General features: G+C 42.5%; 1 protein-coding gene across 15 annotated transcripts in view; it reads right to left on the reverse strand.

Moving 5' to 3' along the window:
• Positions 1–25,430, reverse strand: part of MARCHF1 (membrane associated ring-CH-type finger 1) — a 493,572-nt gene that overhangs the window by 60,015 nt on the left and 408,127 nt on the right. For 14 of the 15 annotated variants that reach the window (XR_012668126.1, XM_048847590.2, XM_048847586.1 and 11 more), the window contains 2 exons: positions 18,896–18,975; positions 17,867–18,628 (listed from right to left, as the gene is read on the reverse strand). Coding sequence is in view for 14 of the 15 variants with exons in the window: in XM_048847590.2 (XP_048703547.2) it covers positions 17,867–18,628; positions 18,896–18,975 (842 nt within the window). In the remaining variant the exon portion in view is untranslated. The remainder of the gene's footprint in view (positions 1–17,866; positions 18,629–18,895; positions 18,976–25,430) is intronic. The other variant, XM_048847591.2, reaches the window with a different exon arrangement.

Below are 25,430 nucleotides of genomic sequence, written 5' to 3' on the forward strand. Positions count from 1 at the left end.
TACTCAAAGATACAAATCTTCACTCATGCACACCACTTAGGTTTTTGTACATGTTCAGGCAAGTTCACATTCTACAAAAAAAAAAAATCCATCCGTGTTCTAACCTGTGCTAGCCCGGCCAAACTTGACAAATTGAAGCCTCAGCTATTATGCGTCCTCACTGTACACTGACTTTTTACTCAAACCCTCCTGTAAGTACGATTAATTTTTTTAAATGAATAAACAGCTATTTTGATACAGCACACACATTCCCAAGAGTTGATAAAAGTTTTGTGAATGCAGTTATGATCTTACCTCTTTGCTAATGATAATTTGTAAGTCTTACTCTTTGCCAGTTTAGATAAAAGTTTTCTCCTTCTAAAATGTTACATAAAAAAGCAACATCACTTTCTTTTTAAATTAAAACCATTTCCCAAAGGGAAAATACAAGGCTTTGCTCATTTTAATTCCAGTTACATATAATTTATTTTAAAGCATTTAAGCCATCTAGAAATTAGACAACTAAATTGGGTACCCAAGAGTCTTTTTCAACCATTGTTGAAATCGTTTTACATTATTATAAAAGCTAAAATATAAAGCTAAAATTCCATTGGGATCCGCAAATAAAATGACAGTACTACTTTGAAAGGAACAAAACTATTCTTCAGTAGAAACACTTAATACAAAACACTATCTGAAATATAAATTAAAAACATACAATGAGAAAACAAACATTCTAGCAATAGAAATGATGACTCTAGAAACAATTTTCACTATTTTAAATGCTCTTCTCTTCTGTATATTTTTGTTCTGTTTGTAATTTATTGACCCATAAAAGATTGGCTTGGAATGAAGCACAGCATGTCTTGCCTAAAGACAGAGTAAGTAAGTGTGAATGTTTGGCTTAGGAGGATTTGAACCAGCACAGCAATTGACCAGGCCTACCACTGCCCACCTACCCTGGTCATAAATTTCACCTCATGAAAGATTTTCTTCAAGGATGTTGAAAAAAATATTGCATAAAATAATTATAGCTGGAGGGCTCGCAATAGCTATATTTAAAGCTGCCAAAGTTTTTCCATTGTAGCCCCCCATTTTCTGATGCTCATAACTTGCTGAAATATCAGGCTGGCATTTTGCAGGCCTGGTCTCTGCCTGAGGGTTTTATTTTTCTTCTATATATCCTTTTTTTAAATACAGCTGTAGCTAGCTCTTCAGCTATAATTCAAATTTTACATATATGTTATACACACAATTATATAATTTTATATATAAATATATCATTTGATTCTATAAATATAAATACCCCATTGCCACACCCTTGAAAAACTGGAATACAAATTGTTTGGGCACTGTTGAGATGAATTAAATGGGGAAAAAATACTCCCCCCTTCCTCCTCCTCCCCCCCAAAAAAAGTTTTGCTAATTTTTGAATCGTCCTGATACTGAATTGACTGTGCCAAAAAAAAGCAGGCTGAGCTCTTGGAAGGGTCCTAAAGGGGCAGTCCCAGTTCCCACTGACTTCCCAAGCTTTAAATTTGGCAGACAGTCTTCACTTTGGAGAAATTATTTTGACTATACTGGGGAAGACTAGTTACTTGGCTGTGTTAGAGTCCATTTAAAAATCACAATTTGAAAGTGCAAAGAATTTTTTTAAACAATGACAGTTCAATGTTTTAAAAATACATGGACAGAGAACTAAGTTGGCTACAGTGTAAAAAATACACACAGTGATCGAGGCAGGGCTCCTCAGGAGATATGCCTCAATGATTCAATTGCACTCTGATAGCAAGTGGTTTTATAAATATCTTGTAAGATCCACAGGACAGCAACTTTTAATTATGTATTTACAATTATTTCAAACTATAGAATTTATCCTTTTTCTTAGAAAAACAAAATTAGAAAATACACACACACACAGAGGAAATTCCATATAAAATACTATATTAAGAGTATTTACAGTTGCATAGTTAACATTACTCCTTGTGCCGGTGCGTTATATGAGTCACATATTCATAAATTCATAGATTTTAAGACCAGAAGGGTCCATTGATAGTCTGGTATGGCCTTATGCACAACACAGACCATATGACTTCCTCGAAGTAATTACGGCTTCGAGCCCAATAGCTGTGGTTGAACTAGACCATATTTTTTACAAAAACATCCAATCTTGACTTAATTTCAGTGACAGAGAACCCACCACAACCTTAGTAAGTTGTTCCACTAGTTAAATACCCTTACTTTTAATAAGTTATCCTTTATTTCTAATCTGAATTGTTCATCTTCAACTTCCAGCCATTGGATCTTGTTATAACTGTCTGCTAGACTGAAGAGCCCATTATCAAATATTTGTTCCCCATGTAAGTACTTATAGACTGTATTCATGTCACCCATTAACCTTTCCTTTGTTAAATTGAGCTCTTTAAGTGTATAAGGCATGTTTTCTAGTCCTTTAATCAGTACTGTAGCTCTTTGAATCCTCTCCAATTTATCAATATCCTTCTTGAATTGTGGGCACCAGAACTGGTCACACTAGTGCCAAATATAGGGGTAACATAACTTTCCTACTCCTACTCGATATTCTCCAGTTTATACATCCAAAGATGGCATTAATCCTTTGGTCACAGCACCACATTGTGAGCTTAGGTTCAGCTGATTATCCGCTATGACTATCCCCCGCTTCTGAGCTTTTTCAGAATCACTGGTTAGAGCCCCTGTGATTGTGTAGTCTTCAGAATCCATGACAAATGACAGGGCAGACTTGACTAGAATGCAGAAATCTAGTCCCCTCTTCCCCCCTGGGATTTCTTGCAACAGTCTTGTTAAGCCCATGGGCCAGCACAGACAGCCCAACAGTCTTTATGTGGCAAAGCAAAGAAATAGTCCCAAAACCAAACTCAATAGTCCTGTGTTGGCCTGCTTGCCTCCCTCACTCCCTCTGGAAGGCTCCTGCAGTCTCTGCAGTGGTTCTGGGCTGGCCCTTTCCTCAGGGAGCAAAGGGTAGGAGGTCTGTTCTTCTCCCTCATCAGCTCATTACTGAGCTCTCCTCTTCCTTTTTTACCTGCCCCTTCATTATCTGACAGCGAGTGCACATGTGGCTGAGTGGGTCCACAGCAGCTCGTTAACCTTTGATGGCTCACTGTGGGGTTGGTACCCCCACCACAATCCCCCATCCCGTAAGTATGGCCTATATTCTTTGTTCCTAGTTATCTGACCTTACATTTGGCTTTACTGAAATGCACACTGTTTGCTTTCACCCAACTTATCAAAAGAACCAGATTGCTCTGTACCAGTGGCCTGTCGTATTCATTACGTACCACTCCTTCAATCTTTGTCTCATCTGCAAACTTCACCAATGATTATCTCATGTTTTCCTCCAGATCATTGATAAAAATGCTCAATAGAATAGGGCCAAGAACTGATCCCGGTAAGACCTCACCAGGAAACACACCCACTCAAATTGGATTCCCATTTACAATTACATTTTGAGTCCTATGAGGCACTTTTTAGTCCATTTAACATGTGCAGTGTTGATTTTGCATTGTTCTAGTTTCTTACTCAAAATGCTATGCAGAACCAAATCAAATGCTGTACATATGTTTAAGTACATTACATCAAATTACTGCCTGATAATTACATAATCATAAAATATTTCACAAGCATAGAATTGTTTCTACCTTTAGACACACACACACACACACAGCATCTGGTGGAATGATATGCTACTCTGTGTGTATGCAAGACAGAATCCATGAAAATTATTTATTTACAAAATGTGCTCCTGCAGAGCCCAGATTTATTTGTTATGCACCAGGAAAACAATTATGAACAATTTCAGTATTGTTTCCATTTCTTATTTTCCATATTTTGTGAAATTTTCTGCAATATTTTATACAAAGCTTTTTGCAAAAACAGTTTTCAAAGCTTTTCATTTACTGAAAACTAGGTTTTAAGTAAGAAAACATCTTTCAGTAAACAAAATAAAAAAGAAAATTTTGAAAATAATTTAAATACAAATTTAGAGAAGAATTGAAAGTTTCAGTAATATTGACAATTTTTCATGGTTTCATATTTTTTTAAAAAGCTATTTTTGACAACTTTTTTTGTGTGAAAAATTTTGACCAGCTCTAAAATGTACATGGAAAGATTGCACAAAAACGGAATGTTAACATATTGCATTATGTGACAAATTGAGTGCATCATGTAATTAAATGAATACACAGAAGAGGACACAGATAAAGTTGTACTTGCAACCTTAACTGTATCATCTTCTGACTTTTGAGGACATAATGTGCTACTTTAGTTTTATCCTATATATATTACATCCAAAATTATTGTTAAAAGAATATTACTGTCACACGGTCAAGCACTCAAAAATTAGGACACGCCCAAATTAAAATTTCCCATGCAATCTTAATTCATCCCCCTTGTGCTAAGGCATTAAGATAAAATCTCCAATTACTTTCAGAAACAGCTAAACAAAAAAAAAAAATCACCATTGGACAAACAGCTGGCATGGATTTCAGAGTAGCAGCCGTGTTAGTCTGTATCCGCAAAGAGAAAAGGAGTACTGGCATGGAACATTTCAGCCCCTATGGTTAAAATCTGGCAAAATTATTAGCAACTGAAAATAGGATCTTTTAATAGAAACTGTCAGGCAACCTTAATAATAAGTGTCACCACCTGCCTATAATTTAGAGATATAGATAGGTTGCAATAGGTTTGTATTTTTCCCTTCACGTGCAGGGTAATAATTTTACCCGCATTAGGAAGAATAGCTGTTAATCTCTGCCCTCATTAGTGAGAACAGTGGTTATCCTAACCTGTCTTTCACTAATTATCTTTACACTTCAGTAGTTAGGAAAATAGGCCAATTTCATTCCTGCTTGTGCAGCAAACAACATATTCCATTATCCTGCATCAGTCTTGCCTGCTTCATCCGAGGGATTGTACTACCTTTGGTGAACAGTCCACTCTCATCAGCTGATTTGTGCAAAGTATTCTGAAGGAGCTTTCTCATCTGAGCCAGACTAGGATTATGACTGAATCAGTACATCTCTACCTACATTATCTTCAACGCAGCATTTGCAGGGTAGCGTTGGCCACATGAACGACCCCCACAACGGAGACTGCAAGCACTTTGCGTCACCAGAACCCCTGAATGGACTTTACATCACAAAAGATTCTGGATACATTTGGTACATTTATGTATAAAGCTATATCCACATGCATAATTTTCTCATTAGGGATTTCTGGAGACAATGTAAACTCTAACGTTGGTGACACCAGAATCCAAAGATAATATAGATTTAAAATAGGTTTGTCTTAAAAGAATCCCTTATCCACAAGATATCCACACTCAAAATATCCTATAAATTGCATTACTCATGGCTACGTTTTTTAAAAGTTGCAGCTAAGGTCTGCACATGAAATATCTAACTGTGGATGCGTTTGTAAAAGAAACGAGCAAAATGCCATGCAGTAATCCATTTTCTGCACTCATGTGAGAGTGTGGATACACCAATTAAATGCATCTTTGCAAGAATGTGGCCCTTACATTTGTATTTATTCGATCTTTCACACATTCATTCCTATACCTCAGTCTGGGAAATAATAAATCAAGGTATTTCAGAGGATATTTTGCTTCACTGTATTTCATTCAACTACATAGGGCCAAATTCTTCCCTCATTTACATCTCTGCAAGCCCAAGGGACATTAACAAAGCCTTTCTGAAGTTCTCAGGGTATATCTCACCACAGCCAGGGATGTGAATTGCAGCTCGTGTAGATGTACCCTCCTAGCTTTAATCTAGCCAGCTTGCTAAAAACAGAAGTGAGGACATAGCAAGTGTGGGCTTCAGCATGGACTGCACAAGCCTGCCGGACCCTGGTGGGTACACAACTTACATCTGTAGCCCATGCTGAAGCACATGCCAGTGTGTCCTCACTTCAATTTTAGTGAACTACCTAGGTTAAAACTAGCATGGGTATAGGGTGACCAAAGCAAATATGAAAAATCAGATTGGGGGTGGGGGATAATAGCCATTTATATAAGAAAAAGCCCCGAAAATTGGGACTATCCCTATAAAATCGGGATATCTGGTCACCCTACATGGGTATGTCTATACGAGCTGCAAATCACACCTCTGGCTTCAGTGTAGATGTACCTTCAAAGACAGAAGAGAGGGCAGATACATTCTGTGACAGCATGGTACATAAACCAGCCATCCTGCCAACTATATGGAGCAGCTGAAGAGGTATATGGAGCTGACTTCATGGGGCTGGATGGCTGTAAATGAGGCTAAATATGGGCAGTATGTTTTCATTTGAAATCCCTGTTATTTCTTAGATACGTAAGGAATTCACTGAATACATTAGGACCCGTTACCTTGTCAGCATGCCACAGAAAGCAGCTCCTTGCACACTCTTTTTCTCTACCTTGCTGGCCACCCTGACTAGTTGCATCAGGCTGTACTTGACTTTGTTCTGAAACAGGCACAAAGGCATCCGATGGAAGGATGCTTCTGCCCTTGGGGACTCACAACAGAGTCCTGAAGGGGGATACACACTATCCAAACTTTCAGGTACTTCCTCTAGAACAGGGGTGGGCAAACTTTTTGGCCCTTGGGCCACATCTGGGTATGGAAATTGTATGGTGAACCATGAATGCTCACGAAATTAGGGGTTGGGGTATAGGAAGGGGTGAGGGCTCCAGCTGGGGGTGCTCTGGGGTGGGGTTGGGGATAAGAGGTTGGGGTGCAAGAGGGTGCTCCGGGCTGGGACTGATGGGTTTGGAGGGCGGGAGGGGGATCAGGGCTGGGGCATGGGGTTGGGGCATGGGAAAGGTGTAGGCTCCAGGCAGCGCTTACCTCAAGCAGCTCCCAGAAGCAGCAGCATGTCCCCCCTCTGGCTCCTACGTGGAGGCGCGACCGGGCAGCTCTGCGCGCTGCCCTGTCCGCAGGCGCTGCCCCACAGCTCACATTGGCCACAGTTACTGGCCAATGGGAGCTGCAGAGGCAGCACTTGGGGCAGGGGCAGTGTGCAGAGCCCCCTGGCTGCCCCTACACATAGGAGCCAGAGGGGGGACATACTGCTGCTTCCAGGAGCAGCTCAGAGTGGGGCAAGCCCCTGACCCTGCTCCCTGGCTGGAGCACCAGAACGGGGCAAGCCCCGGACGCTGCTACACAGCGGAAGCTTGAGGGACAGATAAAAACATCTGGAGGGCCAGATGCGGCCCCTAGGCCATTGTTTGCCCACCCCGCTCTAGAAGTAACCCAAGAGAATTGGGCCCTAAATTCCTTTTCCAAATTTTTCACAGACTACAAGAAAAAAACCTATCCATGTTCCCATGCTTAGTGGACGTAAAGCCACGCACCTACTGAGAAGAAGATTACATTTGTCCCAGATTTCTTTTTTTTGTGAGGAGAGACTTAAATAGGCAGGCACAATCTGTCCTAAAGTGCAAGGTGTATCCCACCTCAGCAGGGATTAACCCAGTGCGAGGATGAACCTCCAGTGGAACATACTCCTGTGCCATCCCTTCTGCTGCTGGAAGAGTGCATGATCAGAGGAAAGACACTGTTCCACACTAATCCATGGCTGTGGTTTGGGACTCCTGGAGCCATTAGCATCCAGCATAATTTACTGAGCAACACTCAGTAACTGGGCAGAGAGGGACCAGCTCCATTCACAGCTGTAACAGGATCCACGCATTGCTCTATGTACAGTTTGGAAGTCTTGAAAAATCCATTATAAAAATTTCAGTCATCCAGTTGGATGTGTCAATACCATGCATCTTAGGTAACCAATTACACACCACAAATAGCAAATGTCTGAAAATTTAGTCTGTGAACAACCCATGGCAAATAATTAACACATTTGTAAGAATCAAACCCAGCTCAGATAATTTGTCAACAGGAAAAAGAGTTAAATTTGCTCAATAAATTATGCTCTCTGGATAGTTCATCCAGCAGTAGATAACAGCATGTTGAGTTTCTCTCTCCTTCATTTGGCAGACTTGCCTTCTGATCACGCACGCTCTTTTTCTTTCTATTCCAGTTTTTCAGGATAAAATAATCTAAATGACAAATTGGTCTTCCTCTCCCTCTAAACCTTGTCTGAATGAAGCACATTAATTCTGCATACTGAATGTAATCAATTTGTATACCTCTCCTCTGTCATTCCTGCCCTTCCATTATGCTATATAGTCAGCTGTCTCTATCTGAATACAGAAAAACACCTTTTGAAAATGTTGTACCACACTAACATAATTTCATAATGGTTCTGGTAAGGTGCTCTCTTGATTTCTCAAAACGTGATCAGAATAAAGAAGAGAGTCAAGAGCAAAATGTACTAGGGAATGCAGGCTATGAACGATTTATTTTGTTTACAATACTTGTATTAATCTTCTTTCATTATAACTGATGAACAGGCAGTTTAATCATGTAAATAGTTACAACTCATTCCTACCCCAATGCTCTACCAGTGCCACTCAAAATTGGTGCAAAACAAGACCTCATAACACAGCAAAATTTAGGATTAAGGAATCAAGCCCACAACTTTAATAATATAGATTGCAATATACACATCAGCCAATAGCCTCTATGTCTCTGTTAATCAGAGATAAATGCTGAAAGCAACAACTTGATGACCTATTCAAGAGATGCAACCCTTGATTCCTCAATTATAGTTTTATATCAGGTCACTGGTGGAATTCCCCATACCAGTGCATAATAAGGCTTTTCCTACTATATTCTCACATTGTTCATGCCCCTGGCAAAACCTGTGCCAGAATTTTGGGAAAGGAGGCTCAGAGCTTGTCTACACTTAAAATGTTACAGCGGCGCAGCTGTACCGCTGCAACTGTAGTGTTGTAGTGTAGACACTACCTACACAGATGGCTTCTCCCATCAGTGTAGGTAATCCACCTCCCTGAGACGCGGTAGCTAGGTTGACAGAAGAATTCTTCCGTCAGCCTAAAGCTGTCTACACTGGGGTTAGGTTGCGGATTTTCATATCTACACCTATGTAAATTCCTAGAGTAGACCAGGCCTCCAACAACCATAATTCCATCATGTAGGACATTTATCTAACAAGCTGCAACGTACCCAGCAGCATCTACATGTCTTATAAAAAACACTGCTTCTTCATTGCACCACACTTTTGCTACTCTAGGTACTAGCCTGAGCTGTGATCACTCTTCCAGTAAAGACCATAATTTTTTTAGAGAGCTGTTACAAACAGGTGAGCCCTCAAGAAGCTCTAAATGAAAGAAAAAAAACACGGAGCAACAGAAGTCTATTCACAGTTAAGATTGTGACCAAGTTTCCATTTTAAGCCTGATGTTGCCCCCTGCTGCCATAAAATCCATCCAAAGAAGTGCTATCAACCTCAAGTTTGGGTAGCTTTCTTTCTAGAAAATTTGAAGTAATTTGGTTAAGCAATTAATTGATTATAAGCACCACCTCCCCCAAAAAACTCTGTTAAACATAGTTCTAACAGCCTTCTAACTTTTTGCTATTTCCCAGTAAAATTGGAAAGAAAAAGAGGACTACCTAGTTTACTGGAATCTCCTAGCTGAGATTTGTGCCCACTGCTAAAACTTAGTTGCTTAAAGTCTAATTTTAGAAGTTATTAACTTTTTTTACTTTGGAATGTTGCTATGGATGCTCGCTTCAGTGAACTTAGTATAGTGTGTCAAAGGATTGCTGACCCAAGCTTTTATTATAAAGGAAGTAAGGGCTTTCTTTTTCATAGTGATTCTTTGTTACGGTAAAGACCCATTATACTGATCAGGCAGCATATAGCGGTCTTAATGTGGGTGGAAACAGCCCTTAGATTCTGCCTCCTTTATACTGGGATCATCATTTTGTTATCAGCTGACAAACTTGCAAGGTTTGCCAGCAGACTTGACAAAATACACTTCGATATCTGTATCTTGAATACTCCTGAGATCGAAGGAAACTATATTTTCTTACCCAATGCAGGTACATCACTGATGTTAAAGTTTCAGAAGTTGGGGCCAAAATCTCAGATAGTGTAAATTAGCTTAGCTCCATTGAAATAAAGGGCTCTGCGTTGATTTACACTAAGCGTCTAGGTTTTAATGTTAATATCCTCATGTGAGAGTTAACAGCTGCAGAAATAAATATATCTCTAGTTCTACAGTTCGTCTCAAGACTAATCTTAGAAGGACTGTTTCTTCCCAAGCTTCTTCTCAACTTTTAGACTGTTTTCCCTTTAGATCCCAACCTGATGTGTATTAAGTGATTAAAGTTCAGAACCAATAAGACATATGTTAATTTTATACATAACTGGTACATGATTATAACACTTGATTTCACGTAATGAAATCAGGATTCAGAAATTTTATGATTTCAGTTTTATTATTTCATAATTACATTTTCATGTACCCTATGTAATATAATTTACATGATGTTTAAATTACTTATGTCTGCGGTTGATTACAATGCTTCATCTCACTTCTTTTGAAGTGTTTATAATATAGTCCAGAAAGAGTGATTCAAAAAAAAAAAAAAGAAGAAAAAGAAATCAAATCTACTTAATACATTCACCAAAACTTTTTCTACTAAAAAGATGATTGTATTAAAGTGATGTTTGAAGTGGATTATGCAGATTTCATTACCAATCCCCCCCCCATCTAATGATCGCTAAGTATCTCTCTCTGTTCCATTCGCTCCCTGACTATTAACTCTCAATTATCTGAACATATTTGTTTCCATTCAAGAAGTTCAGAAAAATCAGGATTCTTCTGTGCATGTAATTAATTTTTGTTATGGTGATGCATCCTGTCTTATTTAAATGTGTTTTTAAAAGAAATGCATATTTTCAACCAATTACAGTTTAGTATTATAGAAACTGTAAAATTGACCCAGTCCTTTCAACTGCAAAAACCTTTGGGATAACAATTAGAACCACAGTGTAAATCAAAAATCCCTCAGTGCTCCTTTCATCAGTAATATCACAACTAACAATCTTCCAGGAGTGTCTCATTTATTGATTCTGAATTAATACCATTTCTAACTAGCACTTCTTCATAATTCCAGTGTTGAAATTCCAGGGATGAGATATTCACCCTGGTCCCAGCTCCTTTACACCAGGCACAAGGGCTGGTAGTGATGTAAAGGAGCCCTAATAGCCCCATTTCTGCCAGGGGGCGGAGTCCCTTGGCACAGGCACTGAGCTGCAGGGCTGCCCTCCAATGATCTTGCAAAGGGCAAGCCCTAGTATAAGGGTGTGTTGGGGGGAGATTCCAGATTGCTGTGGCCCATAAGGCAGCCCAGGGAGGGCTTGCCCCAGGGTTGTTTGAGTAACACTAGGGACTTATCCAGCCCATGGAGCTACCCTCGACAGTGGCTTAAACCGAGTTTTAAACTATCCCGCCCATGATTTCATCCTCTCCCCTTTAGGAATAATATAGAAGCCAAGACAAAGCCCACTGAAGTCACTGAGAATTCTAAGGCTTGGAATTTTACAGTACTTGCTCAGTTAGCCAACACATCACAGGTAGATCAACCACTCCCACAGCCACTTCATATACTGCAAAGGGATGACACTTCTTGTATCCCCACCCATTCTGCTAGGAGCACATGGGAAACAAAACTTGTAGACCTAATACCATACATACATACATCCTGCCACCAGCAGCTCCAATACTGCATGAGGAAGAGAGGTAAGCTGCTGCAATGAGCAAGTCCTGCATCCTGCATTTCTCCTTGCCACTACCTGCCTGCCCAGCCATCTTGGAATTTGAATAAGGAGGGAACCCACCTGTGATGCTGTATGATTTAAACATGAGTATTTATCTCATTAATATTGTCTCTCTTGGACAATTGCAACACATCTTGTACAAAGTATATCGTGTAAAGTGTCAATGGAAAAGTTAGGATTTGCTGAGTACAATTATCCTGTTTATAGCATGTATCATTTTTGTATCTGAAGTTGTGAATATTGACTACATAACTGTATTTCAAATACATTTGCCCCTCAGGTAACAGCCACTAGGTAGTTTACATCCAGTCCAGCCAGCACATTGTGAATGGACCATTCAACTTGATGTTCCATTAAAGGACACTTAGCTCTCACAATGGATATAGAAGAAGCTTGTCTCCACCCCATTAGCCAGAATATGAGTAATGGCTACTCCTATGAGTCATCAAAGCATGCAAGGGCATGTGACTTTTTCATGTGACCCTGGACTTCATCTTGTGCCTGTAATTTTCCACAGACTAAGAATAAGAGCATCCTCCCCACATGGATGATGGTATAAAAGACCCTGGAAGCATCTCCATTTTGCCTCTTTCCTGCTCTTCTCTCTGGACTATGGACTTGCACTAAAAGGAGCATTCCAACCAATGGACTGAGGACCTTCCAATCTCGTGGAAGTTGAGACTTTACAAGCCAGTAGTTTATTCCAGCATTGCTATAAACCTGATCCAAGATCTTTGCAATGAGTGTATGTATATGATTTCTTTGATCAATTTTAATTCTCTCCTCCTTCTTTTCTCTTATAAATAAACTTTTAGATATTAGATAATAAAGGATTGGCAACAGCGTGATTATTGGGTAAGATCTGAGTTATATATTGACTTGGCTATGTGGCTGATCTTTTGAGATTAGAAGGACCCTTTGTTTAATACGTTGGTTTTAAATAACCACACATTATAAAGTCTAGTATCTGAGTGATGAAACAAGGGCTGGTATGCCTAAGGAGACTGCAGTTTGGACTTCTTGTTTACCAGTGTGGTGAGACAGATGTTTGCTTTTGTTTCTGGCTTGGTGTATCTAACAGTAGAATAACCACCAGTTTGGGGTGAGCCTCAGCAGTTTGTCCTTAATTTGGTGTCCTCAGCTGTGACCCACTAAGGCATAGTGACACCCCCATACAATGCAGACATCCACTTCCCTGACCTAACTCCTTGCCCCAGCTAAAGGAGACCACCTCTCATGAGGGGAAGCCTGTTTGACCTCAAGACGCTAAGGTGTCCATTCCCCAACCAGCCATCCAGTCTTACACTGTAGTAAACATGCATCACTGACTTATGTGGAAAATTTGGAGGGAGCTCCTTATTAATATGTTGGCAGCACTTTACTCACTCTGAATACACTCTGCTTACGTATGTGTGGTATGCCCTACATGCCAGGATATGCAGTGCAGAAGAGGTGTGACTTTCTGAGCACATACACCTACCCCAAAGTGAATATTTAATTCCTTTTTTTATTCCTGAAAGATACATTTGAATCTACGGAAAGAAACTACAAATCAGCTCTTGACTAAATAGCTAAGTAGTTTGTGCCACAGTAATTAGTAAGATTCTTTCAGCTGAAGCAGTATTATCGCATAATAAATCTTCTCCCTTCTGTGTAGCTGTATGCAAATTTAACAAGTAAAATAACTTAGTAGCCATGAAAAATTAGCATGCTTTTCATTTTGTAGCATCCTTCCTAGATGTGCAGTCTTCTAGAGCTGATACATCTAGAATGACTGCAAGAAATACAGCACTTCCCCGAGAGTGAGGAAAGGGTGGCCTTATGGTTCTGTTAACATGGCAGCATTTTAAAAGAAGAGGACAGATTCTCAACTGTGCCAAGTTTACACTCCATAGAGCTGAGCAGAGTGGCAGGGAAAGGCGGCTCCTCTGATCCTTTAAATTATGCTGGCTGTAGCAGTCACACACACACACTGCAGAGCTGCCCAGGCCTCAGGTGGAATGCTGTGTATTCTGCCCCACCCCTTCCTTGTTCCTCCCGATGTCAGGGGAATCTTCGGCTACTCCTTTCGGGTTGCTTTCCACCTGCATTTGTGTGCTCCCTCAACAATCCAAGCTGGCAAAGTCAGGGCTGAGACTCTGTTCAAGCAATTATCTAATTTTAAACATGCCTGTGATGCTTTCTTTTGTGATTTTAATCACTCTTTGAGTCTTATTTTGGGCTGCATGTGTCTGTGTGTATTTTCAAGGTGAATACTGAATATAGGTACGTGGGTCAGGCAGGTATTAGATGTTGCTGAATATTAACAGGGAGTTTTTTAATAAACAAGAAAGGAATTGTGTATGCAGCAAAATTACAATAGTGGAGACTTCTTACTAATTTGTTGTACAAGAAGAAAACGTGCTTCCCTTATTTTTATAATCAAACCAGGACAAAAAATTGGATTCAACTCAGGCAGTTACGCATTCCGAGCTTGGACATATCTAACAGAATCAGGATGGAGTGGAAACACAGGAATCTACCAGTTTCTACCCCATCCATATCTAATACCAGCACAGCTACAGTACAATGAAGAGTCAACAAAATGGGGCAAAGAGCCAGGTAGAGAGATTTGCCAACTTCTCATAAGGGTTCCTGATTCTTTCCTATACCTCCTCAGTGTTAATGTTTACCATGGGATCAAATAGGGCACACCCCTCTCTAAGCTGGGCCGTTCTTTTGTACTACACTTGAGCCTGGGCCAGAGTTTTATGTGAACCTTCAAAAGTTTCATTTCCAGCCTTAAGCCAGGCAAATTTTACACTGCTGTGTCATAAATATAAAGGGAAGGGTAAAACCTTTGAAATCCCTCCTGGCCAGGGGAAAGCTCCTCTCACCTGTAAAGGGTTAAGAAGCTAAAGGTAACCTCGCTGGCACCTGACCAAAATGACCAATGAGGAGACAAGATACTTTCAAAAGCTGGGAGGAGGGAGAGAAACAAAGGGTCTGTGTCTGTCTGTATGCTGCTTTTGCCAGGGACAGAACAGGAATGGAGTCTTAGAACTTTTAGTAAGTAATCTAGCTAGGTATGTGTTAGATTATGATTTCTTTAAATGGCTGAGAAAAGAATTGTGCTGAATAGAATAACTATTTCTGTCTATGTATCTTTTTTGTAACTTAAGGTTTTGCCTAGAGGGGTTCTCTATGTTTTTGAATCTAATTACCCTGTAAGATATCTACCATCCTGATTTTACAGGGGGGATTTCTTTATTTCTATTTACTTCTATTTTTTATTAAAAGTCTTCTTGTAAAAAACTGAATGCTTTTTCATTGTTCTCAGATCCAAGGGTTTGGGTCTGTGGTCACCTATGCAAATTGGTGAAGCTTTTTATCCAACATTTCCCAGGAAAGGGGGGGTGCAAGTGTTGGGAGGATTGTTCATTGTTTTTAAGATCCAAGGGTCTGGGTCTGTAGTCACCTAGGCAAATTGGTGAGGCTTTTTACCAAACCTTGTCCAGGAAGTGGGGTGCAAGGTTTTGGGAAGTATTTTGGGGGGAAGGACACGTCCAAACAGCTCTTCCCCAGTAACCAGTATTAGTTTGGTGGTGGTAGCAGCCAGTCCAAGGACAACGGGTGTAATATTTTGTACCTTGGGGAAGTTTTGACCTAAGCTGGTAAAGATAAGCTTAGGAGGTTTTTCATGCAGGTCCCCACATCTGTACCCTAGAGTTCAGAGTGGGGGAGGAACCTTGACATGCTGTAAAAGCAACTACGATGGTGGAACCTTAAAAGGTCCTCCTGTAATCTCCTCCTATAACCTTCTGTAACTTTCCTCTCTGTAATCTCCTCCTATTTCCTAGTTTCTGACCCCACCTAATGTACCACACATTTATTTTGGTGCATAAACACTGTAGTGAAAGTACACTTGAGAAACACATAGTATGATAAAGGAAATTTAATCTAACAGTTCTTAGGCATCCTTCTCCCCCTACATGACCTTCTTTCTCTTCCTTTCCTGTGTGCCCCAGGGTGAGCAAAATGTGGACAGTCATAGTAAAGCTGGGTGGGTGGCCAAAAAGAATCATAGAATATCAGGGTTGGAAGGGATCTCAGGAGGTCATCTAGTCCAACCCCCTGCTCAAAGCAGGATCAATCCCCAACTAAATCATCCCAGCCAGGGCTTTGTCAAGCCTGACCTTAAAAACCTCTAAGGAAGGAGATTCCACCACCTCCCTAGGTAACTCATTCCAGTGCTTCACCACCCTCCTAGTGAAATAGTTTTTCCTAATATCCAACCTAAACCTCCCCCACTGCAACTTGAGACCATTACTCCTTGTTCTGTCAATAAAGAGAAAAATAGAGTCCATGCTTGCATCTGAAAACACAGTTTGAGTTTATGTTGGGGCAGCAACTTGGCCTGGTCTACCTGAAAAAGTTACACTTGTTTAATTTAAATAATTTTTTAAAATCGTTTTTCACTTATATTCAGTTCATAACTGAATTTTCTTACTATATATGTGTACAGCACCTAGCACACGGAGTCTCAATATATGTTCGGGTCTCAAAGTGCTACTGTAATATAAATAATAATAATAATTATTTATTGCAGTAGTAGGCAAGGCCCCCAGTATGGATCGAGGCCCAAACACAAAACAAAATGATGGGCCCTCTTCTCAAGCTCTCACAATGTAAGTACAGAATAAGACACAACAGGCGGATACAACAAACGAATAATGTAAAGGGAACTATGTTGTGGCTTGCCTAACATATTGAAGGGTGTACAGCACATGATCAACTCATAATTATATCTTACATACAGTAATCTGAAGGAACACACTGTCTATACTTCTACTGACAATTTTCTTAACCAGTACCATTGGAGCTTACTGCCAGACACAAAGTACACTGTATCACGCCATGTAGTTTCACAGCACATATTCATTTCCTCATTCCACTTCTGTTTATATTTTAATACCAATTCTTCCCAGAAAAGAAAGAAGATTGCAAAGTTTTCAGTTATTGTACCAATATATTAGGTCTGATTCTCATTTACAGTAAGGCCCACTGCCAGGGGACGCACTGTAAATGAGAAACAGGTCCAGCATATTTTTTTAAAAGAAATATTAACTTTAATGCCTGATTGTCCCCTATAACTTCCTTTTCAATTTACTGATGAATTGATTTACTCAAGTTCACTAAGTTTTCTACCCCAAACTCATATACTGGGTTTGAAGGTGTCCGTAAGCTGAAGACTCAGAACACAATCCTGTCAGCTTTCAGATCCACTGACACGCTGCCATGTACTGATTTAATGTTGTGATGTTGGTCTGAAATCCTTCCCTTTGATAGTTCCCTCAGGTGAACGTCTCTGCTTACCTGGACCTCTTCTTGATGTTACTTTATCCTAATTCTAATCCTTTTAATATATTTTTCCTTCAAATATTGAATTTATTATTATTCCATGCACTTCCCAGGGTCTGTCACTGTGAATGGTGCCAGACTGACAGCCTTGGAAACCAAAGACCTCTATGCATTCACATAACACATCATGGATAGCAGCAGCACAAACTCCCACACACTACCTGTCAGCATACCTCTGTTCTAAACTGGAAGGTAGTTCAGTATTCGTGCTGTTGCAGTTCTTAACATATGTGCCAAGACTGCCAAAGTAACGCCAGCTATAAGGCTGTCATGTGTAATAAGCACTGACTTGAGACCAACAACTCACTTCATGCAGGTCAATGAACAGTCCCAGAGAGTAACACATTTCAATCACTTCAGACCAGAGCTGGATTTGAACTGGTCATCTAAGAATGAACGCCTCTGTATCCCATTAGTATTGAGCTACCTGATCTTCCCATTCAATCTCTGGTTCTCGTGCCAGAGTGCACAGTGTCTCAAACTTGGTAGGACAAGTCACCATGCAGGAGGTGGGATTCTAATTCTGTGCTCCTAGTGTATTTAAATGAATTAGGTGTCATATCTTTCTTTAGAAATCTTCCTTTATCAACTATTTTGTGCTATGTATCGCTGCCCCTAACAGATAGCTACTGAGCAGCAGTTATAAAAAAAATATCCAAATGACAGCAAGAATCAGGTAAAAGGCACACGTATAATTCACGGCAATAACCAACCAATTCCTTTTGGTAATATCCAATCTTTCTTATTAGAGACTAACCTGCATACTTCTAAATCATCAGACCAGTCATCATATAAAACAGGAATTTTCTGAACTGCATCTGTCACATTGGGCCCTGCCCCAACAGGTTCTCCATTTTCTGGAACTGTCAGAGTATCACTGCCAGAGCCTCTCTCTGTAAAGCCTTCCTCGACCACTTTATTTTGTCTAAGGTGAGATGAAGACTGCAGCCCTTGGGGGTAGCTTCTGCCCCTGTTTTTTCCACATTTTCTTGAGAAACTCCTCGCCTCCGGAGAGGACACTGAAGACAGCGAAAGGCAAGATTCTTTACATCTTGAAACCCTTCTCCTCCTGTGATTTAAAGTGTGGTTATCAGAATCAGACACCTCTTGTTTCTTTTCCCCCGTTGTCCCCAGGGTGACAAGTTCAATGGCATTGTTATTTGGAGATCCATCTGGGTTACTGCAAGATCTATTGCTCCTTCTCCCTCTCCTGGGCACTTTGACCTTTTCTCTGGCTCTCCTTCTAGCTTGAGCCCACTGATTCTCATCTGAGGATGATGAATCATACGTTTCCTTGTGCAATGCATTGCATCTGGAGCTTGCAACCATCGGGTACAATTTGCAGTCCTTCCCTTTTCTTTGCTTTTCTGTATGCTCAACATTGTCCCCAATCGCTTTTCTCCGCCTAAACCTTCGTTTCACTTGTTTCTTACCAGACTCCCTACTAGCAGGGGTAAGCACCATGACAGGTGTTGCATGTTCAGACTCATCTTCTGACACATCATGCAAGGTGGTAGATCTAAACAAAGCAGCAGCAAAAGAGAGAGATGGAAAATGGTAAAGAGAGAACAAAAAAAGAGAGAGATGAAAATAGAAACGAGTTGATTTAATAGAAAATATGAGATTGAAAAGGAAACATGACAAAAACAAGAGCTCAAAAGAAAACCCAGATATATGGAATTCATGAATAATGCTAGGCAGAAGCAATAGCTTATGTTCAGCTTACTAGACAAAGAAAAAAACTAATGTTTGACAGACAGATTAAAATGACTGATTAAGCACCTACCTACAGATGTCCTGAGTGGAAGGACATACAGACAACCGTGACTGACTCCTAGGAGCTGTTCCTGTTGTAGGACTGCTTGCCTGTTGAAAAAAGTTAGACAATTTGGAATCTTTGCTCATAAAATACATTGCAGATATTTTACTGCTTTGCCACATGATTAAAAAGTTTAAACAACTGTTGCAGTTGTGCATGGTCTTCTGTTGCAAGCACACAAGTTCGCAAAATACAGGAAGAGTGAACGGAAGTAAAACCTTTTTGAGGAACTAAATATGACTGAAGGGCCGCAGCTCTCATTTGACCTTGGGTATTTTTTTGTTTCAGGAAGAGGCTTTCATCAGCTGAGATTTCATTTTAGTTCTGATCTACTGTAAGTGTTTGATGGAAGAAAAGGTTGGTTTCTATTTCAAGCAGGCAAATAAGTATGACGATCCTTGTCAGAATGAAATAAGACACATTGACATTGTTGTGAATCAGGATGAGCGCAGAGGCTCAGCTTGCAAACCTGCATGGCATGGAGTGACCAAGCATCATGAATATTAAAACATTTTTTAAAAAGGTTTCCAAGGCAATCAAATCATCTACCGGAGTTGAATGAATGTGAAATTGATGAGCCTGAGAAAGTCCAAAGTTCAGGCTGCAACTCTACAGAGCCTATCAAATTCTCCAAACAGCAGGAGAGAGAAATTCAATACACATACAAATCTACTGTACATTCCCTTCCTAAGGTTGTCACTGCAATTTGCAAAGCGCATCCAGTAAGAAACATGTTTTGATGGTGCTGAGAAGAAACAATTTTGGTCTGCCTGATAGTTTATTGGTAGGGTGGCTATGGGGGATCCAAATTTAGGTCCTGAGAGATTCCTGGTTTACCAGGGACTAGATCAGGGGTAGGCAACCTATGGCACGCATGCCAAAGGAGGCACGTGAGCTAATTTTCAGTGGCACTCACACTGCCTGGGTCCTGGCCACTGGTCCGGGGTTGGAGGGGGGCTCTGCATTTTCATTTAATTTTAAATGAAGCTTCTTAAACATTTTAAGAACCTTATTTACTTTACATACAACAATAGTTCAGTTATATATTATAGACTTATAGAAAGAGACCTTCTAAAAACGTTAAAATGTATTACTGGCACGCGAAACCTTAAATTGGAGTGAATAAATGAAGACTCGGCACACCACTTCTGACAGGCTGCCGACCCCTGGACTAGATTGTGGAGCCAGCACACTTGCTTCTATAGGGAGAGGGAGCAACAAAGTAGCTGAAGTATCTGAACCCTCCCCCTGGCTGATATGGGGCACTATGATATGGGATGCAATCCTGTGAGGAGCTGAGAACCTTTAATACAGTGGGAGACAGAGGGTATGTCTACACTACAGAATAAGGTCGAATTTATAGAAGTCGTTTTTTTAGAAATCGGTTTTATATATTCACGTGTGTGTGTGTCCCCACAGAAAATGCTCTAAGTGCATTAAGTGCATTAACTCGGTGGAGTGCTTCCACAGTGCCGAGGCTAGAGTCGACTTCTGGAGTGTTGCACTGTGGGTAGCTATCCCACACTTCCCGCAGTCTCCGCTGCCCATTGGAATTCTGGGTTGAGATCCCAATGCCTGATGGGGCTAAAACATTGTCGCGGGTGGTTCTGGGTACATATCGTCAGGCCTCCGTTCCCTCCCTCCTTCCCTCCGTGAAAGCAAGGGCAGACAATCATTTCGCGCCTTTTTTCCTGAGTTACCTGTGCAGGCGCCATACCACGGCAAGCATGGAGCCCGCTCAGGTAACTGTCACCCTATGTCTCCTGGGTGCTGGCAGACGCGTTACGGCATTGCTACACAGTAGCAGCAACCCATTGCCTTCTGGCAGCAGACGGTGCAGTATGACTGGTAGTCGTCCTCGTCGTGTCCGAGGTGCTCCTGGCCACGTCGGCTGGGAGCGCCTGGGCAGACATGGGCGCAGGGACTAAATTTGGAGTGACTTGACCAGGTCATTCTCTTTAGTCCTGCAGTCAGTCCTATTGAACCGTCTTATGTGAGCAGGCAGGCGATAGGGATTGCTAGCAGTCGTATTGTACCATCTTCTGCCAGGCAGGCAAGAGATGAGGATTGCTAGCAGTCGTATTGTACCATCTTCTGCCAGGCAGGCAAGAGATGAGGATGGCTAGCAGTCGTACTGTACCATCTTCTGCCGAGCAGCCATGAGATGTGGGTGGCATGCAGTCCTTCTGCACCGTCTGCTGCCAGCCAAAAATGTAAAAGATAGATGGAGTGGATCAAAACAAGAAATAGACCAGATTTGTTTTGTTCTCATTTGCTTCCCCCCCTCCCCTGTCTAGGGGACTCATTCCTCAGGTCACAGTGCAGTCACTCACAGAGAAGGTGCAGCGAGGTAAATCTAGCCATGTATCAATCAGAGGCCAGGCTAACCTCCTTGTTCCAATAAGAACAATAACTTAGGTGCACCATTTCTTATTGGAACCCTCCGTGAAGTCCTGCCTGAAATACTCCTTGATGTAAAGACACCCTCTTTGTTGATTTTAGCTCCCTGAAGCCAACCCTGTAAACCGTGTAGTCAGTCGCCCCTCCCTCCGTCAGAGCAACGGCAGACAATCGTTCCGCGCCTTTTTTCTGTGCGGACGCCATACCAAGGCAAGCATGGAGGCCGCTCAGCTCACTTTGGCAATTAGGAGCACATTAAACACCACACGCATTATCCAGCAGTATATGCAGCACCAGAACCTGGCAAAACGATACTGGGCTAGGAGGCGACGTCAGCGCGGTCACGTGAGTGATCAGGACATGGACACAGATTTCTCTGAAAGCATGGGCCCTGGCAATGCATGCATCATGGTGCTAATGGGGCAGGTTCATGCTGTGGAACGCCGATTCTAGGCTCGGGAAACAAGCACAGACTGGTGGGACCACATAGTGTTGCAGGTCTGGGACGATTCCCAGTGGCTGCGAAACTTTCGCATGCGTAAGGGCACTTTCATGGAACTTTGTGACTTGCTTTCCCTTGCCCTGAGGCGCATGAATACCAAGATGAGAGCAGCCCTCACAGTTGAGAAACGAGTGGCGATAGCCCTGTGGAAGCTTGCAACGCCAGACAGCTACCGGTCAGTTGGGAATCAATTTGGAGTGGGCAAATCTACTGTGGGGGCTGCTGTGATGCAAGTAGCCCACGCAATCAAAGATCTGCTGATATCAAGGGTAGTGACCCTGGGAAATGTGCAGGTCATAGTGGATGGCTTTGCTGAAATGGGATTCCCTAACTGTGGTGGGGCCATAGACGGAACCCATATCCCTATCTTGGCACCGGAGCACCAAGCCGCCGAGTACATAAACCGCAAGGGGTACTTTTCGATAGTGCTGCAAGCTCTGGTGGATCACAAGGGACGTTTCACCAACATCAATGTGGGATGGCCGGGAAAGGTGCATGACGCTCGCATCTTCAGGAACTCTGGTCTGTTTCAAAAGCTGCAGGAAGGGACTTTATTCCCAGACCAGAAAATAACTGTTGGGGATGTTGAAATGCCTATATGTATCCTTGGGGACCCAGCCTACCCCTTAATGCCATGGCTCATGAAGCCGTACACAGGCAGCCTGGACAGTAGTCAGGAGCTGTTCAACTACAGGCTGAGCAAGTGCAGAATGGTGGTAAATGTGCATTTGGATGTTTAAAGGCGCGCTGGCGCAGTTTACTGACTCGCTTAGACCGCAGCAAAACCAATATTCTCACTGTTATTACTGCTTGCTGTGTGCGCCACAATATCTGTGAGAGTAAGGGGGAAACGTTTATGGCGGGGTGGGAGGTTGAGGCAAATCGCCTGGCTGCTGGTTACGCGCAGCCAGACACCAGGGTGGTTAGAAGAGCACAGGAGGGCGCGGTACGCATCAGAGAAGCTTTGAAAACCAGTTTCATGACTGGCCAGGCTACGGTGTGAAAGTTCTCTTTGTTTCTCCTTGATGAAACCCCCCGCCCCTTGGTTCACTCTACTTCCCTGTAAGCTAACCACCCGCTCCTCCTCCCTTCAATCACCGCTTGCAGAGGCAATAAAGTCATTGTTGCTTCACATTCATGCATTCTTTATTCATTCATCACACAAATAGGGGGATGACTACCAAGGTAGCCCAGGAGGGGTGGTGGAGGAGGGAAGGAAAATGCCACACAGCACTTTAAGCACAGCACTTTAAAAGTTTACAACTTTAAAATTTATTGAATGACAGCCTTCTTTTTCTTGGGCAATCCTCTGTGGTGGAGTGGCTGGTTGGCCGGAGGCCCCCCCACTGCGTTCTTGGGTGTCTGGGTGTGGAGGCTATGGAACTTGGGGAGGAGGGCGGTTGGTTACAGAGGGGCTGCAGTGGCAGTCTGTGCTCCAGCTGCCTTTGCTGCAGCTCAACCATACTCTGGAGCATACTAGTTTGGTCCTCCAGCAGCCTCAGCATTGAATCCTGCCTCCTCTCAACACGCTGCCACCACATTTGAGCTTCAGCCCTCTCTTCAGCCCGCCACTTACTCTCTTCAGCCCGCCACCTCTCCTTCCGGTCATTTTGTGCTTTCCTGCACTCTGACATTATTTGCCTCCACGCATTGGTCTGTGCTCTGTCAGTGTGGGAGGACAGCATGAGCTCGGAGAACATTTCATCGCGAGTGCGTTTTTTTTTCTTTCTAAGCTTCACTAGCCTCTGGGAAGGAGAAGATCCTGTGATCATTGAAACACATGCAGCTGGTGGAGAAAAAAAAAAGGGACAGCGGTATTTAAAAAGACACATTTTATAAAACAGTGGCTACACTCTTTCAGGGTAATCCTTGCTGTTAACATTACATACATAGCATATGTGCTTTCGTTACAAGGTCGCATTTTGCCTCCCCCCACCGCGTGGCTACCCCCTCAACCTTCCCCCCTCCCTGTGGCTAACAGCGGGGAACATTTCTGTTTAGCCACAGGCAAACAGCCCAGCAGGAATGGGCTCCTCTGAGTGTCCCCTGAAGAAAAGCACTCTATTTCAACCAGGTGACCATGAATTATATCTCACTCTCCTGAGGATAACACAGAGAGATAAAGAACGGCTGTTGTTTGAATGCCAGCAAACATACACTGCAATGCTTTGTTCTACAATGATTCCCGAGTACGTGTTACTGGCCTGGAGTGGTAAAGTGTCCTACCATGAAGGACACAATAAGGCTGCCCTCCCCAGAAACCTTTTGCAAAGGCTTTAGGAGTACATCTAGGAGAACTGCGAATACCAGGGCAAAGTAATCCTTTCTCATGCTTGCTTTTAAACCATGTATAGTATTTTAAAAGGTACACTCACCGGAGGTCCCTTCTCCGCCTGCTGGGTCCAGGAGGCAGCCTTGGGTGGGTTCGGGGGGTACTGGCTCCAGGTCCAGGGTGAGAAACAGTTCCTGGCTGTCGGGAAAACTGGTTTCTCCGCTTGCTTGCTGTGAGCTATCTACAACCTCATCATCATCATCATCATCTTCTTCGTCCCCAAAACCTGCTTCCGTATGGCCTCCATCTGGTGGCTGAACCCCATAAAATGGCATGCAGCTCATCATAGAAGTGGCATGTTTGGGGCTCTGACCCGGAGCGGCCGTTCGCCTCTCTGGTTTTCTGATAGGCTTGCCTCAGCTCCTTCAGTTTCACGCGGCACTGCTTCGGGTCCCTGTTATGGCCTCTGTCCTTCATGTCCTGGGAGATTTTGACAAAGGTTTTGGCATTTCGAAAACTGGAACGGAGTTCTGATAGCACGGATTCCTCTCCCCATACAGCGATCAGATCCCGTACCTCCCGTTGGGTCCATGCTGGAGCTCTTTTGCGATTCTGGGACTCCATCATGGTCACCTGTGCTGATGAGCTCTGCATGGTCACCTGCAGCTTGCCACGCTGGCCAAACAGGAAATGAGATTCAAAAGTTCGCGGTTCTTTTCCTGTCTACCTGGCCAGTGCATCTGAGTTGAGAGTGCTGTCCAGAGCGGTCACAATGGAGCACTCTGGGATAGCTCCTGGAGGCCAATACCATCGAATTGTGTCCACAGTACCCCAAATTCGAGCTGGCAAGGTCAATTTAAGCGCTAATCCACTTGTCAGGGGTGGAGTAAGGAAATCGATTTTAAGAGCCCTTTATTTAAGAGTCGAAATAAAGGGCTTCATTGTGTGGACGGGTGCAGGTTTACATCGATTTAACGCTGCTAAATTCGACCTAAAGTCCTAGTGTAGACCAGGGCAGAGTATCATGAATGCTAAACATGAAGGAAAAGTATCCAAGGCAATCAGACCACATTCAGGAGAAGAATGAATACTAAATAGGAGCTGAGAATGCGAAGGATCAGACACCAAAACGTAATGCTGATAAATCATAGGACAGGGATCGGCAACCTTTGGCATGTGGCCCATCAGGGAAATCCACTGGAGGGCTGGGATTTACCTGCAGCGTCCGCAGGTTTGGCCGACTGCAGCTCCCACGGGCCGTGGTTCACCATTTCAGGCCAATGTGGGCTGTGGGAAGCGGCTGCCAGACCATCCCTTGGCCTGGAATG

The sequence above is a fragment of the Caretta caretta genome, chromosome 4 (assembly GCF_965140235.1).
Source record: "Caretta caretta isolate rCarCar2 chromosome 4, rCarCar1.hap1, whole genome shotgun sequence".
Taxonomy (NCBI): domain Eukaryota; kingdom Metazoa; phylum Chordata; order Testudines; family Cheloniidae; genus Caretta; species Caretta caretta.